General features: G+C 40.5%; 1 protein-coding gene across 1 annotated transcript in view; it reads left to right on the forward strand.

Annotated features, from left to right (window-relative positions):
- LOC144510129 (inactive carboxypeptidase-like protein X2) overlaps positions 1-17,151 on the forward strand; it is a 66,554-nt gene extending 49,403 nt beyond the window's left edge. The window contains exons 14-20 of the mRNA XM_078239480.1: positions 180-303; positions 1,478-1,674; positions 2,177-2,356; positions 3,673-4,030; positions 5,271-5,410; positions 6,448-6,547; positions 15,049-17,151. Of these exons, the coding sequence (XP_078095606.1) occupies positions 180-303; positions 1,478-1,674; positions 2,177-2,356; positions 3,673-4,030; positions 5,271-5,410; positions 6,448-6,547; positions 15,049-15,350 (1,401 nt within the window). The 3' untranslated portion in view covers positions 15,351-17,151. The remainder of the gene's footprint in view (positions 1-179; positions 304-1,477; positions 1,675-2,176; positions 2,357-3,672; positions 4,031-5,270; positions 5,411-6,447; positions 6,548-15,048) is intronic.
- Positions 17,152-17,408: the final 257 nt, after the last annotated feature.

The raw sequence follows: 17,408 nt of genomic DNA on the forward strand, positions 1-17,408 counted from the left end.
GGTTTTTCCTGTTGGTTCTTTACTCAGATAGTCAGGAACAGTACAAATTAATTTGATGCAAAGTGTGCAATATTACAAACTTTTGTCCCATTCAGTCTCCAACTTTCACACCAGTCTGTGTCTTGTTCGGCACGTAATTATTTTATTTAAACAAATAAAACATTTAATTCTCTCTTCAGCTTATGAAGGTTGTGAATGAGCAGTGTCCAAATATTACCAGGATTTATAACATTGGAAAAAGTTCACAAGGACTGAAGATCTATGCCATGGAGTTGTCAGATAACCCAGGAGAGCATGAACCTGGTAATATTCCTCAGTGTATCTCTATTATACTCTTCCAAAACATGGTATTAAATTGTTGACTTCCGCATGTTACAGCAACGGTTTAAGGACAATTTAATCAGTGCTGGTGTCCACTTCTGCCCACAGATAATTGTGGCTAATGTTGCAGTTAGTTATTTTCATTGCCTTGGCTGAAGTCAGCTCCCAGGCTGACAAGTGAAGGTTTTTAAGCCCTTTCTCAAATGCTGAACCCAATTTTAAAAGGAACTTCTAACATCTATGTACATCTTCTTCGAAAGTTTCCCAACATTCACCGTTAATCTGTCACGCCGTGGGCTGAATTTTATGGCCCCTCCTGCTGGCAGGATTTTCCAATCCCACTGAAGTCAATGGACTTTTGAACAGTCCGCCCCCACTGCGATAGAACGGTAAAGTTCCACCTCATGTTTGTTCTTCCAGACTCGACTCGACAACTCATTGACTGGGTCTGAATACTTGGTCTTGATAGCTCCGCATCTTAGCTCTTTATTTCTGGTTTTGATCATTCATCAGTAGGCAAGGTTACCAGGCAAGTCTCTCACCTGCCAGAGGAAAATCATATCTTAGTTCTGTTCATCCTCGGGGAATTAATGATAATTTCTTGGGTGCCTAATCAAGGTTAACTGTTTTTTGAAGTCACATTCGCTCATAATACAATTTTGTTGTGAGTTATCTTTTGTTCCAAAATTATATTAGCATTTTAGTGCACGCTAGCTGCTCACTATAAACTTTCCTCACATGAGCGAAAGATCTATAATATTGTTTCATTTCTTAGAAAAAAAATGTCAGGACTATGTCTTTTTCATTATACTGATCTTGTTCCCTCGGGTTCCAAGCAATTCCTCCTTATGAATATTTGAAACGTGTGAACAGTGGGGGAGGACTAATTCAGACTTGATTGTGGCAAACATCATATTAAAAGTGCCTCCAACAATTGACTATTCAGTACACATATCAAGAGTAGCTATTTGAGAAGATTGATTCTGTTGGAACCGTAGTCCTGCGTAAATTATCACAACGCAGAGGAGGAATGAAAAGAAATTCATCAAAATGATTCTGATTTTCTTTTGGCTGCAATCATTTCCTGCGAGATTGGTTACTATTTTAATGCTATTCTCACACTCACAACTAATTATGATAAATTGATGTTTTGCAGGGGAGCCTGAATTTCATTACACTGCTGGGATGCATGGGAACGAAGTTTTAGGCCGCGAGTTACTACTGCTACTAATGCAATTCCTGTGTAAGGAATACACCTATGGAAACCCCCGGATCACCCGTATAATCGATAGCACAAGAATACACCTTGTACCCTCTCTCAATCCAGATGGTTACGAACTGGCTTATGAAATAGTGAGCACCTGATTGGAAATACAGTCCAAGAATCTTTAATGAGTCGACGGGGCGTGAAACGTAGAGTAGGAAAATGTACTACTGACTGATTAAGTGCACATTGTGCAACATCTTCATAAATGTTTCCATTGGCAGTGAACAGTCACCTTGTTGGAAATAACTGTCAATATGATAATATGCTCGCTTCATCTTTCGTGCATAGGGCATACACTTAGCAGAGCGAAAATGAGATTGGCGAAATTGACATTTTGCCTGTTTGCAATGAATAATGATATCACAGCTTTGGATTTGGCACATGTGGAAATTCCCTGTCTCAAGTGTAGCTTCTGAAAGGGTTGGTGTGATATTTTCATTAAAGTTAACATCAATTAGTGGAATTTTAATAAGTACCCAAAACCGAATAGAAACATATAATTAGATGCAAAACTAACAGTCGTTGGTGTCAAAGAATGGAAGAGACCACAAGAAAGAAAATAATCAAAATATTTTAATTCTGCCACAGGGATCAGAACTAAGCAGCTGGGCACTTGGGTACTGGACAGAAGAAGGATATGACCTCAGTGACAATTTTCCTGACCTAACGTCAATGATCTGGAGTGCAAAAGAGCAAAGAAGAGGTACTCCAAGAGGCCCCAATCACCACATTCCTATACCAGAGGAATACCAATCAGAAGAAAGCTCAGTGAGTAAGCAGCAGTTACATGCCAACTGTACAGAATGTTTGTTGCAAGGGGGCAGCAAATTTTATTTAGTTGACAAACGTGGATGAAAAAGCTTGCAAGATATCTAAAATGGCCTTTAGTGGGCTCAGAAAGCAATAATGTGGTCTGGATGAGTTTGAGCAATGAAAGTAGACTCTAATACAAAAACCAAGTACTACAGATGCCGTGAATCTGTTTAAATAAACAGAAAATGTCACCTACGAGAAGAGAAACAAAACTCATGTTTAATTTTATGCCACCTGTCCTATTTCATTCTCCCAGTTGCTTTGTCTCCTTCTCATTTGTTCTGATGGCAACACAGAGTTATCCATGCCAATGTTTTTGATATGCCTTCCTTTCTTCTCAATCAAGGATTCTCTTGAATATATCTGTCCTATTTCCTGTTCTTCTGGCCTCACCTTTGTCCTCCCACCCAGAACTATCAAGATTTTCGTTCCACAAGATTTGTCCTCACCAGTCTCAACATTCAACATCCTCGGCTTCTTCCACTACTTCCAGAGTGATGGCACCACTAACACTTTCTCCTATCCCCTTTCAGCATTCGAACTCAACATCAAGTTCAACAATTCCAGGTGATAATCATTACTTCCATTCCTTCGAACAGCAGGTCTGTTGTTACCATTTACAGCTCACAAAAATTCAGTTGTTTTTGGATAGTTTTGTATTTGTCCCAAAACCACCCGCTTGTGCTTTCTACGAGTATCCCTTTTGAAAATGCAGAGAGAGGATTCTGAGCCAGTGCCTCATCCAAACCTCAAATCATCATCAGTATCCTGTCCTCTGCAGAACCTTCCCAGGTGCAGATCTGCCTTCGCAGTCATCCAGTGAAACCTATCATACACTGCAGATGGTGAACATTTGTCTTCAACGTGAAGATCCCTTTTGTTAATGAATCACTCCTGTCTTCCACCCTGTTACATGTTTCTCCTTTTGTTTACTCAGTCCTCCCCCTCTTTACTTGCCTAAAATCTGATATCTTTCCAATCTTTTGTCAGCCAAGTGAAAAATCATCAAACTGAAATGTTAATTGTGTCTGTATCTCTCTCTCCACCCAGATGCAACCTGCCCCCGCTGAGTATTTCCAGCATTTACTGTTTATGTTTGAGAAAATCTCAGTGAATGACCTTAAAGAATCCAGAATGTGGAAACAGACTGTCCCATGGATTTACTGTGGGTAAACCACAAAAAGATTAGTAAACTTTGGAACAAGTAATTTCACACTGCAATAACAGTGCGATTGTGAACAACTTTTTCAAATTCTATCTATCTTTTTCAGGTTGCTATGGAAACGCGTGCTGTTATAGCATGGTTAGAGAAAATCCCTTTTGTCCTTGGAGCCAATTTCCTTGGAGGCGAACAGGTGGTGACATTTCCATACAACGTGGGCAGAACTCAGGAGGAGGAAGAAGAGGTGATGCGAAGGCCACAGAGGGTAGATGATTATGAGGAAGATGAAGTTGAAAAGATAAGTTACATGGAAACACCAGATGACGCAATATTCCAGTGGCTGGCTATCTCTTATGCTTCTGCGCATCTTACTATGACAGAAACATTTCGAGGCAAATGTCACACTGACGATTTTACTAATGGATTTGGAATCATCAACGGTGGCGCATGGCATCCATCTGTTGGTAGTAAGTATGAATTACAGCACCATGCACACACAGCCATAAAACCCATCTGGATAGAGTTGTCAAATTTAAGCACAAATGCAGTGTTAACACTCTTCTGTGGACAGTGAATACTCCTTTTCCAGAGAGTGAAGAGAGAACTTGTACAATAACTCTAATCCATATAATCCATCCTGAATAAAAGGGGAGATGTTGCAAATATTTATTTTACTTAAGTTAGGTTGGACTGACTGCGAGACAAGCACTTGGTCTTTCCAAAATTCCCATTTGCTGTGTGCAAATTGAGTGTCACATTTCCTACATTACATCAGTAACTACACTGCAAAAGCAAAGCACTTTCAGACATCCGGGGGTCGTCAAAGTATTTTTTTCCCTTACAGAATGATGAGTCTTCTGCTTAGTTCGCAGCAATTGACAGTCAGTGATCAGGCCAGTTAATTTGCAGAAGATGAGCGATTGCGCCACGCTGCAGGTTCTCCACCCTGCTGGAATAATGGTGTGCTTGCCCTCTGCTGGCGATAAGTACTGACGAAATAAATGTAATTAGCCAGAAACCGCTTTGAATTAGAACCACAGCATAACCTGGCAATTTCACTGAGAAAACCCTTGATAAAGCATAATATTTCCCAGAATATTTGGTATCATCAAGTTATGAAAGTCATTTAGAGTATACACTTCTTGAAGGAAAACTTACTGAGGAGTGTTAAACAAAATTATACGACGGCCTCTCAATAATACAAATTATAAATTAGATTCTGCATCTCAAGATTCAGCAGTGAAAGCATCTGTTTTTTAATCTTATTGAAAGATATTAAATTCTGAGAGAGCATGACAGTGCAGATGCTGCATGTTCTTTTTGTCTCAGAGGGTCAGTGATCTTGGCATTGTTTGCCACAGAAAGCAGTGGAGGTTGGGTCTTTGCATATGTGCACTGCTCAGTTAGATAGATTGTTGATAAAGGATTAGGGGGCTGGCAGGAAAGTTAAAGCCACAATCAAATCAGCCATGATCATACTGAATGGTGGAACAGACTCAATGGGCCAAATGGCCGACTCCTGCCCGATTTTTTATTCATTAATTCTCTCACACTTAACCCATTCCATTTTAAAATGTTATACGAGTAGGTCCCATAATACAGCGTAATTTAGTTGAGGAGAGAGAAAACCTTTAAAGTCCCTTGAAATAGGTGTTGCTTCAGTGAGAGTACGCCCATGGCTCCTGAAAATTGTCGTCTTCTCCACAGCTATCAATGATTTCAGCTACCTACACACCAACTGCTTCCAGCTCTCCATTTATGTCGGGTGTGACAAATTCCCTCATGCGAATGGACTGGCAAACGAATGGGAGAATAACCAGGAGGCAATGCTCTTTTTTATGGAACAGGTATTGGACTACCACACATACCACAAGCGCAACTTCCTACAAATGTTAATATTCCAAATCTACTGTCAGGAGTGAACTTACATAGTGGGCAGCAGGCAGTACTTTTTTTGTTTTCCTGAATGGTAAAGGGTCAGGTGGCAGTGGCGGAGATGGTCCTTTGACCAAAAGACTGCTCTCCCTATCCGGTCAGAGCATTCGCCAAATTGCCACAAGACAAGCTCGCCATAAAACTGGTCCTGAATTTCATGACAAATTTGGAAATGCTATCCTTTTGGGAGGATTAACATTGTTTTGCAGTCTGGAGTTATGTTACAACGGAGACTGGACTCACATGGAACTGGTCTCCTATTGGCAACTACCCCATAAAAATGGAGGAAAGACTAGTTGAACAGACTGACAGTTTGCAAGAAATTGCAAACAGGTGGGCTGCAATGCAAATTTGCTTCGAGGCTCATGGCTTTTGCTGTACCGATCATCTCTGTTCATTGGGTTTCATAGTAAGTCAATAAATTATATAACTTGGGAGAGGAAAGGAGAATATCAGGTGAACGAAGGTTAGGGACATGCATTTAAAGAAAAAAATTAAATAAGATTTTTCATTGGGAAAAGATGAATGGTCAAATTCATTAATAGATTTAGAAATACGAAATAATCAATAAAATGTATAGGGCGGCATTCATGCCAAATTATAACAAATGGGCAAACTGGAGGGTGTAATTATCAGGAAAACAAGTCATAAGGTAAAAGTATACCAAATGATTTCTTGTTTAGAATCATTAACTATTTAAGTAATATTCTGCCATATTTAATAAATACACAATTGGAGCATTCAAAAAAAGCTCAAGATTGGAATCATAAGGGATTGGATTTGCAAGCAAAATTTAGAATGGTTAATTCCAAGCCTAACAGCAGTGTATAGGTTAATTTACTGGCCTTATCGCATGAACAATTTCATGGAAGCAGGATCTGAAAGTCAGGAATGTTATTGCGAAATGTGTTGAAAATAAAGACCTTTAGTTCAGAGTATATTGTTTCAGATACATCGTGGAATCAAAGGATTTGTGCGTGATTTGGAGGGAAATGTGATTGCAAATGCCACAGTGTCAGCTGAAGGAATAAACCATGATGTGCTAACAGGTAATGAAACCTCTTGTTCAGAATTCCAACAGATGCAATTTATCCTGACCCATTAATTTTACCAAGGTAGAGAGAAATGCAGGACACGAAGACTGAAAAGGAGTAGAAACAATTCATGCAGCATTGGGTTTGTAAAGCAAGTTGGAAGAAATGCAGTGCAAGAGAGATAAGGTCTGAATGAAGAGCGAGTTACAGTAAGACACAAAATTGGCCACTGTACCCACTCGTACTGGGTGTGCTACTTACTGTCCTGGGGTTGAGTTTTAAAATCCCTGAACACTTCAATACCTCCCACCTCACTTTGGATGAAAAAGTCTTTCCTCACATCACTTCTCACTCTCCTGCCCCTTACCTTGATTCTATGCCTGCTGGTCATTGATCAAGGAAAAAAAGTTTGTTCCTGTCTATCTATACCCCTCATTATTTTATACATCTCAATCATATCCCCCCTCAGTCTCCTCTGCTCTAAGGAAAACAACCCCAGTCTAACCAATCGCTCTTCATCACTAAAACTCTCCTTGAATTGGCTGATTAATGTGGTGATCACTCAGAAGTTCAGAAGGCTTGTGGCCAAGAGATCAACCATAGAACCATAGAAATTTACAGCTTAGAAACAGGCCTTTTGGCCCTTCTTGCCTGTGCCGAACCATTTTTTGCCTAGTCCCACTGACTTGCACTTGGACCATATCCCTCCACACCCCTCTCATCCATGAACCCGTCCAAGTTTTTCTTAAATGTTAAAAGTGACCCCGCATTTACCACTTTATCCGGCAGCTCATTCCAACATTGAATGAAGATAGATTGAGATGGATACAAGAAGTGAACGGAAAAAATGGGTACATAATCTTAACATGAGAGCCCCAAGTTTTGCAGCAATAAAAACCATAGTCATTTTGTTGCGACCAAGTGAGGTCGGGGCAGCGGGGGTAAAATTGAACTCTTTAATTTACCCCTAGGTCTGACCATAACGGGTTCGTTTGTGACTTTAGGAGGGTGATGAAATTTCTTCAATGTCTGTGTTTGATCATTTATGTACTGATCGCAAAGGAATCGGTCTAACAAGCTTTCTTGGTTCTTTAAACAAAAGGGTTTGTTTTTGAGTTAAAAAACCACTCTGGTACAGATAGCAAACTATTTAAAGACGTGAACTCATGCTTCTCAACACATTCGCACATACCTGCACATAAGCATGCAAAACTCTACATGGTACACTGCGGAAAGTTAATTTCTTAGCCAAGTTAAAATTTCAAAATCAAAAAGTGACAAGAGTTCACCGTTTGAATTCTTTGCTGGAGATTGCGGCTACAGTTTTCAGGTTCCCTTCTGATCCAGGGATTGGGTTTTCGTCTACGTAGCTGCACTTACTGGAGCAAATTTCCTTTCTTATTTCCATAATCCATCTGCTCCAGAAATCTTTGATTTTTCTCTTGAAGTTCTTCGATGTGAATGTTGGAATTTTAGGCTAGGGAAATCAGGGTTTTTAAATAGGGACTTCTTTACTGCTCCATTGGCAGCTTCTCCAGGCTACGATTATTTCTGAGCTTCGTAGCTGTTGTAAAGTGATTTCAAAATGGTGACTCACATGAATTTCTCTCCCCATAATGATTTCAGAAGGACTATGTTTATCTGATGTCTGAATCAGCTTTTCTTCCACGGCTCATAATGACCCGGTCATTAGCTCCTGAAGGAGTCACTATTGATTGTGATGACCCACTTCCAGGTAGCTCTTGTCCTAATAGACTTCCAGTCTCTGGGAAAGATAGTCTCAAAGATGCAAATGCTGTGTTCCATTCCTTTATGTGGTTCCTTTTTGAAGGGAACTTTGAAATGCTTAGGTGTGAAATTCCAAGAGGAACATGTCAGGGCATGTCTACAGTGAAAACCATATAGTATCTTTCGAGAAAAGTGGTCAACATCCACAACCAGACATCAGGTGACTTGTGATAGCCATCTTCGGTTTGTATTTTTTTCTTGTCTTTAAAGGGTCCTTTTTAAACCCTTCAGCATTTGTTTACTTCACTGGTAAAGTTACATGCTTATATTACTGAGTCACAATTCCAAATATGACTTTTTTTTCCATAAAAGGGAGCAGAAATATTGAATTCTCTTCCCCAAAACACTGTAGATTAAGACAAATGCAATTTAAGACTGAGACAGGCAGATTGCTGTTAAGTATAGATTTTTAAAATATGGTGCAACAGTAAGAAATGTAATGGAGGTCTAGATCACCTATGATCTAACTGACTGGCAGAAAATGCTCAAGGGGCTAAGTGATCTACTGATGGTTCTGCTGCAAGAACATTGGAGGAAAGAGGCGAATGTGGGATTCTACATCAGATGACAATTTATTTGTCCATGAGTCAAAGATACAGGAGGAGTCTCATCTTGTATGTAAAGGACAGTATTCAAGTCAAGGACAGTATTCAAGAGTTGAACAGACTGGAATTTTACAGTTTAATCCCTTAACCTTCTTTAACTCAATCAAATTGTAGTTTGCAGAATTTAGTATTCATTCTTGGAATGAGTGTCACTGGCAAGTGGGCAATAAATAATGCATTTATTGGTTATCAATAATTATCCTCAAGAAGATGGTGAGCTAGCTTCTTGACCCTCTGTAATCCATATGATGAAGCACTCTCAGTGCTATTTGGAAAGGAGTTCCAGGACTTTGATCCAGCAACATTGAAAGAATGGCAGTGTACTTCTCAGTCAGGATGGTGTGTGACTTGAAGGGAAATTGGTAAGTGGTGTTTGCACGCACTTCCTGTTTTTGGTTTCCAAGTGGGAGAGGTCAGATGTTTGGAAAGTGCTGTCGAAGAAGGAATTGCTGAATATCTGTGGTTCACCTTGTGGGGCGGCACGGTAGCACAGTGGTTAGCACTGCTGCTTCACAGCTCCAGGGTCCCGGGTTCAATTCCCGGCTCGGGTCACTGTCTGTGTGGAGTTTGCACATTCTCCTCGTGTCTGCGTGGGTTTCCTCCGGGTACTCCGGTTTCCTCCCACAGTCCAAAGATGTGTAGGTTAGGTTGATTGGCCAGGTTAAAAATTGCCCCTTAGAATCCTAAAATGCGTAGGTCAGAGGGATTAGTGGGTAAAATATGTGGGGGTAGGGCCTGGGTGGGATTGTGGTCGGTGCAGACTCGATGGGCCGAATGGCCTCCTTCTGTACTGTAGGGTTTCTAGGATTTCTATGATTTAATGGTACACACTGCTGCCACTGTGTGCTGGTAGGAGGTGCCAAACAAGTTGGATGCACATTGATCCAGGAAAGTGGAGAGTATTCCACCACGCCTTGTTGATGAACTTTGGAAAGTAAATATTTAAGTTACTTGCTAGAGAAATCCCCACCTCTGACATGCTCTTGTCGCCACTACATTTTTATGGTAATAATAAATAATATTACAATTTTGGGGGGGGGGGGGGGGATGTGTGGAAGAAAATTCACAGGATAAAGGAGCTGGCTAAAATATAACATTTCTCAAATATTTAATGTTATGATCCCAGCTAATGTAGGCAAGTCAGATTCCAGAGTGGAAGCTGAGGTGATGGAGATGAACCCTCACACTTTTAAAAAAAAAAACACCTGTTCTTTTAACACAAATTATGCAACGTTTATTTAACAAGAAAGATTGCATAAGCAAAAAATGTTAGAAAGATTTCAATACGAGCACTAATAAATGAGTCAAATCACTGGACTCCTTCAGCCCAGCTATCTTTCAGATACAAACAAATGAACTTACAATATTTACCTTATCCTCTAAAGTATGCAGTACATGTGAACAAATGGGCAATCTGTGGTCAGACACCTCTTTCTCAGAAAGCCAAGTTACAGATGCCGCCAAAGCAGAATCTATGCATTTCTCATCAACCCCCATCCCACTCGACACTTGTCACATTGTGACCGAAATGTAAACTCCTTTCTCATGTCATAATTCAGGTCAGAAACTCCAAAGTGTTTTATGAAGTCTGCCTGGATCATAGGTTTTGCACTTGGAATTGGCTAGGGTGAGCTTGAGATATTTCACTTCAGGTATGATTCAACTGACCCACGAAGGAACTTTTATCGAAGTTTATTTAAGCATACAGTTAACATGCATAGGAAGAAAATAAGATATAACTTTTACCAATTACGAACATGTTTTTAAAAAATCACCATGATATTTTTGAACCTGTAATGAATATAGGAAATATCCCAATCAAACAATGTCCCATAAACAAGATCTTTCCCACAGGTTTATCACAGAAACTACAAGTGCGCATGTGATGCTGGAATTTAGCCCTTTGGTTGAATGCTGCAATTCTCTTGAGGCAGAACAGCTTCAGTCCCTTGGTTGGAAATTAAAACCCTGACTTCTCAGCCTTGTAACTTGCAGCGGCCCTCTGGATACACCCAGAACAGTTGAAGTCAGAACAGCTTCCCAGAACACCAGAGAGAGACACTTGGCAAGCCAGTCACCAACAGCAGATTTTCCACCCCCAGCAAGGCAAGAAGCCTTTCTTTCAGTTAACCAGCAGAATTTCCAATACCAGAGAAAGAGAGAGAAAAACACTGCTTTCAGTCTAATGTCCACTCCCTTCTAAACTGTAACTGAAAATTAATCGTTAGATTTTTTTTCCTTGGGAGGAAACATTTATATTAATGATTTGGATGAGAATATAGGAGGCATGGTTAGTAAGTTTGCAGATGACACAAAGATTGGTGGCATAGTGGACAGTGAAGAAGGTTATCTCGGATTGCAGCGGGATCTTGATCAATTGGGCCTGTGGGCTGACGAATGGCAAATGGAGTTTAATTTAAATAAATGCGAGGTGATGCATTTTGGTAGATTGAACCAGGGCAGGACTTACTCAGTTAATGGTAGGGCATTGGTGAGAGTTACAGAACAAAGAGATCTAGGGGTACATGTTCACAGCTCCTTGAAAGTGGAGTCACAGGTGGACAGAGTGGTGAAGGCGGCATTGTTTGGTTTCATCGGTCAGAACATTGAATACAGGAGTTGGGATGTTTTGTTGAATTTGTACACGACGTTGGTAAGGCCACACTTAGAATACTGTGTACAGTTCTGGTCATCCTATTATAGAAAGAATATTATTAAACTAGAAAGAGTGCAGAAAATATTTACTAGGATGCTATCGGGACTTGATGGTTTGAGTTATAAGGAGAGGCTGGATAGACTGGGACTTTTTTCTCTGGAGCGTAGAAGGCTGAGAAGTGATCTTATAGAGATCTATAAAGTAATGAGGGGCATAGATCAGCTAGCTAGTCAATATCTTTTCCCAAAGGTAGGGGAGTCTAAAACCAGTGGGCATAGGTTTAAGGTGAGAGGGGAGAGAGACAAAAGTGGCCAGAGGGCATTTGTTTCACACAGAGGGTGGTGAGTCTGGAACAAGCTGCCAGAGGTAGTAGTAGAGGCGGGTACAATTTTGTCTTTTAAAAAGCATTTCAACAATTACATGGGGAAGATGGGTATAGAGGGATATGGGCCAAATGCAGGCAATTGGGACTAGCTTCAGGGTTTTTAAAAAAAAAGGGCGGTATGGACAAGTTGGGCCGAAGGGCCTCTTTCCATGCTGTTAACCTCTATGAACTGACTTTGACTTGTCTATCAATTGCACCCCCCACAAGGGGGGGTGCAAGGTCATAAAAGATCTCAAAGTAAAAATAAACAAAACCCCATTCAAGCCACTGAAGTAGCAATAAAAAGGACTTCTAGCAGCCAGCCGGTGCCAAATTTAAAAATAGCTGAAGTTATGAGAGCTGCAGAGAACATGATTTTAAAAAAACATTTCTTAAAAGGTACACTAACATCATACTTGTGAGCACTTCCAATCCCGATATTCGAAGAACTCACCTTGGAATTCTCCCCCAAACTATGTTTTCACTTGGATGTCTTCAACACAGATCCACCTCCAGGTGTCAATCTTTTCTTCCGATATTCTTTTCCCATAGATCTCTACGTGCATTCAAAGTTTCACCTTCCAGATATTCAGCCGTGGAAAGCAGTGCAGCATTGCTCCAAAGAGTCATCAACCTTTGACCGTATCCTTGGGTGTTCTGGCTTCTCCCCAAGCCCACTTTGCTCCAAGTCTTCTCCCCAACTCTGATTAATGTGGAGTATTTTCCTCTTCTCCTGACTTTTAACTTTAGTTAACAGAATCAGCTTCACATTGTCATTGTTGCTCAACTTGACTGTCTTCTTGGGACCTCTTCCTGTCCCACTGATTTGATTTATTGTCACATGTATTAACAGTGAAAAGTATTATTTGCCATACAGACAAAACATACCGTTCATAGAGAAGGAAACAAGAGAGTGCAGAATGTAGTGTTACAGTCATAGCTAGAATGTAGAGAAAGATCAACTTAATGCAAGGTAAGTCCATTCAAAAGTCTGACAGCAGCAGGGAAGAAACTGTTCTTGAGTTGGTTGGGACATGAACTCAGACTGTTGTATCTTTTTCCTGAAGGAAGAAGGTGGAAGAGAGATTGTTCGGGGTGCGTGCGGTCCTTAATTATGCTGGTTGCTTCGCCAAGCGGGAAGTGTAGACAGAGTAAATGGATGGGAAGCTGGTTTGCATGATGGATTGGGCTACATTCACGACCTTTTGTCGTTCCTTGCGGTCTTGGGCAGAGCAGGAGCCGTACCAAGCTGTGATATAACCAAAAAGAATGCTTTCTATGGTGCATCTGTAAAAGTTGGTGAGGGTCGTAGCTGACATGCCAAATTTCCTTAGTCTTCTGAGAAAGTAGAGGCATTGGTGGGCTTTCTTAATTATAGTGTCGGCATGGGGGGACCAGGACAGGTTGTTGGTGATCTGGACACCTAAAAGCTTGAAGCTCTCGACTCTTTCTATTTCGTACCTGTTGATGTAGACAGGTGCATCTTCTCCTTTACGCTTTCGGAAGTTGATGACAAACTCCTTCGTTTTGTTGACACCGTCTGGCTTGATTTGATTTCTTATTTTCATATATATCAGGATACAGTGAAAAGTATTGTTTCTTGCGAGCTGTACAAACAAAACTGCTCAGAGTACATTGGGGAGCAGGAAAGGGGAGGGTGCAGAATATAGTGTTACAGTCATAGCTAAGGTGTAGAGAAAGATCAGCTCAACATATATATAGTAGGCCCATTCGAAAGTCCAATGGCAGCAAGGAAGAAGCTGTGACCTCAGACTTTTGTATCCTTTTCCTGACGGAAGAAGGTGCAACCGAGTATTCCTGTCCCCCCTTCCGTGTCCTGCTCCTTTGGACACATTCTTTGTAGTGGCACGTCTCTTCTGGGTCACCTGACCTTCTTGTCGCACTGTTTCACTTTTGAAAGAGATAGTCATCAACTTCAGGAAGTGTAGTGGAGGACATGCCCCTGTCTACAACAATTGGGATGAAGTAGAAATGTTTGAGAACTAAGTTTTTAGTTCTTGTGCCCCCATGCCGACACTATAGTAAAGAAAGCCCACCAACGCCTCGACTTTCTCAGAAGACTAAGGAAATTTGGCATGTCCGGTACGACTCTCACCAACTTTTACAGATGCACCATAAAGATTCTTTCTGGCTGTATCACAGCACCTGCTCTTCTAAGACCACAAGAAACTACAAAGGATCGTGAACAAAGCCCAGTCCATCACTCAAACCAGCCTCCCATCCATTGACTCTGTCTACACTTCCCTCTGCCTCAGATCAGCAGCCAGCATAATCAAGGACCCCACGCATCCCGGACATACTCTCTTCCACTTCTTCTGTCGGGAAAAAGATACAAAAGTCTGATGTCACGTTCTAACCAACTCAAGAACATCTTCCCTGCTGCAATCAGACTTTTGAATGGACCTACCTTATGTTAAATTGATCTTTCTCTACTATGGCTGTAACACTACATTCTGTACTCTCGCCTTTCTTTCTCCATGTACGGTATGCTTTGTCTGTATAACGCACAAGAAACAATACTTTTCACTGTATACTAATACATGTGATAACAATAAATCAAATCGCCCTTGCTTTACTTATTCTGTGGAGATGTGCAATAACAGTTTCCAGCTCAAGTTAGAACCAAACTGAGCATGCACACAGTCATTTCCCAGTCTAGAAATTAGAAAATGCACCAACTATGCATGTGTGGCTGTTCTCCAACAGGAAATACGCAGAAAACCTGAAAATGGAAAAAAGATACACACTGCGCATCTGCAGCCATTCTACGGACAATGGGCAGAGACCACCGAGGCTCTTGTTTCTGAACTCAGGGGTCACGATCGCAGATTTATAGCCAAGTTATTTTTCTCCTTTTTCTTTGTGTTCGTAGCATAATGATCTAAATGAGGGTCTCACTCTTCTCATGTTTGTAAACTGATGACTATGCTGAGAAAGTTGATGAACATTTTAACCAAAATGAAATAACCACTTCTGATCCAAGATCATTGTCCAGAATTGGTAATAATTACACAAATACTGTTTGACTGGCTGATCGGCCAGTAATTCCTGTGATTAATATTTTACTTATTGCATCTTCCAGCAAGTGATGGGGACTACTGGCGTATACTAAATCCTGGAGACTATCGAGTGACTGTGAAAGCACAGGGTTATGCGCCCAGTACACGAGTCTGTCATGTGGGATATGAGAATGAGGCCACAAAGTGCAATTTTAATTTGCGCAAATCCAATTGGCACAGAATTCAGCAAATCATGAAAGAATTTGGACGCGAGCCCATCAATGTGCTCCTGACGCGAGGAAGAAGAGTAAAGAAGGTCCGCAGAATTCGGGTGCGTCCAGGACATCGAATGCATCATCAAAATCAGACTCGGAATTCAGGATAGAGAACTCACTTGCAGATTCATGGACTTAGAGGAACTTGGATAAATGTCATCTTGTTTAAAAGCTCAGAAGTGTCGCTGAAGGGCTGTTAATTGTAAAACCATGCTTGTCAAAAATCAATACATGTAACAGTCATATTGGGAATTTCTGTCAATTATTTCAGTTTCCTTAGGGTTTGCATGGTATCTGGAAACAAGTTTCTGCTTCTCAGTGCGAACAGATTTCATTTTGGGGAAACTGCTTAGTAATTAGCACTCATTTAATGACCTTCAAACATTAGCAGCATCAGTAATAACAGAATCTTCACATAATAATGCTGATGCACTGTTTTCTGCTTTCATCCGAGAAGGGAACACAGAGAATACGTCTCAAAACATAGATCAACACTGATCCATCAGGATGTGTGTACTAGGGTCTCGAGACCCCGTTTTTTTGTGCAATCCTGTCATTGCAAACATTACAGAACCCATAATAGAACCACAATCTGCACTGGCTTCTTATATAATAACAAATATTCCAAGTTCAGGTTCCAGAAAGATCATTCCACCAAACTGTGCAAGGCTCTAACGTGGTACAGATTTTTAAATAAATGTGCTTGAAGGGAAAATGGTTAAAATTATGCCCAATCCTTACAAACTGCAGTATTTATCTGAAATCAGTCATGAGCTCCACAATGTTTCAAAGCACCTGCTTCACATGGAAAGGCACAACACAGCTGATATCTTTAGGTTCCAGCTCGAGTCAGAAGGTACAATTAAAAATTGCAATAATTACTGCACTGTTATGGCCTACAAAACCGATATGTCAATTAAACAGAGTTTCTTTAACAGATGTACAAATGATTATCCCTCTGACGATACAGGTATTACCCCGACACTCACGTATCTGTAGAATGTATACCAGGGTTCAAGAGATACCTGTGGGTCACGACTGAGCAGTCTAGCCTCCAGCTGTTTTCAGCAGACTGGGATATGCAGTGAACAAAATGCTTGTCATGTGGACATCTAATCAGAATGGAATTTCTTCTAAAATATCAGATTACAAAACAAAACTGATCACAAAAAGCCTCTCAGCAGCAAAATCACATGGAAGCATTTCACTGTGTGCTGGTGAAGAATTTAGAAGGGGTTCATTCTAACCATCCTGTATATGAGTATCCTGTCTTGGATATCAAACTCTTTACATCTGCAGTTCAGTCATGAAATCTGGCAAGGAGTACTTATTTATCTTTGCAGCAGAATAACAAAAGAATTGTATAACCAAGTTTTCAATTATACTACCACTACCAGGGTTTTAAGATCATGCCAAAACATCGTGTGGGCAGCTATGAATATGTCCAGGTTGAAGAAAAATCCTGTGACTGAAAATACAGATATCAGTTCTAGTTTGAATGTATATTGCTTGGAATTGGCTCTGTTCACTTACTTCGCAATTTCAGTTTTGCGTCACTCATAATATTTTCAATACTGGTTATTGAAAAGCAGATGGAGGACTGTTTATTGATTTGACAGTGAAATGGAGCTCCATTCAGCGACTAGTATGCAAGCTTATAAAGCTATGGACAGGACTTACTTTTACAGTGGAATTTTTGACAAGCAGATTTGCTTTGAGAGAGCTTTGTATTTAATATTGCAGCCATTCTGGTTTCTTGTGCAAATGTTATATTGTAGAAAACAGTTATTTTGCAAGGACTGGAAATGCAATTTTCTGAAGGGCTGTATCCCTTTCCGTAAACAAGAATTCCTTATGTCTTAAAATATATTCACACAACTTATTTTTCCAGAATAAAAAATAGCAAATAACGAAGGGTTATTTTGAATAGATGCTTAATTTGCATAACTGCAGTTTTTACACATCGCTAAATCAGAATGTTCAAATAAGGGGCTGGAAAGAACAATGATTTGGGCAACATTATTTAATCAAAAACCTGCAGGCCATTACCACTTTGTGCACTGATCTCAACTTTAGAATTCTTATCCATAGCCTCACCCCTCCCAACATGTGCAACCTCCCTCCACCTTTGCAACCCTTGAAGATCCATGTTTGTCTAATTCTTATGT

This window comes from Mustelus asterias, chromosome 22 (assembly GCF_964213995.1).
Source record: "Mustelus asterias chromosome 22, sMusAst1.hap1.1, whole genome shotgun sequence".
Lineage (NCBI taxonomy): Eukaryota > Metazoa > Chordata > Chondrichthyes > Carcharhiniformes > Triakidae > Mustelus > Mustelus asterias.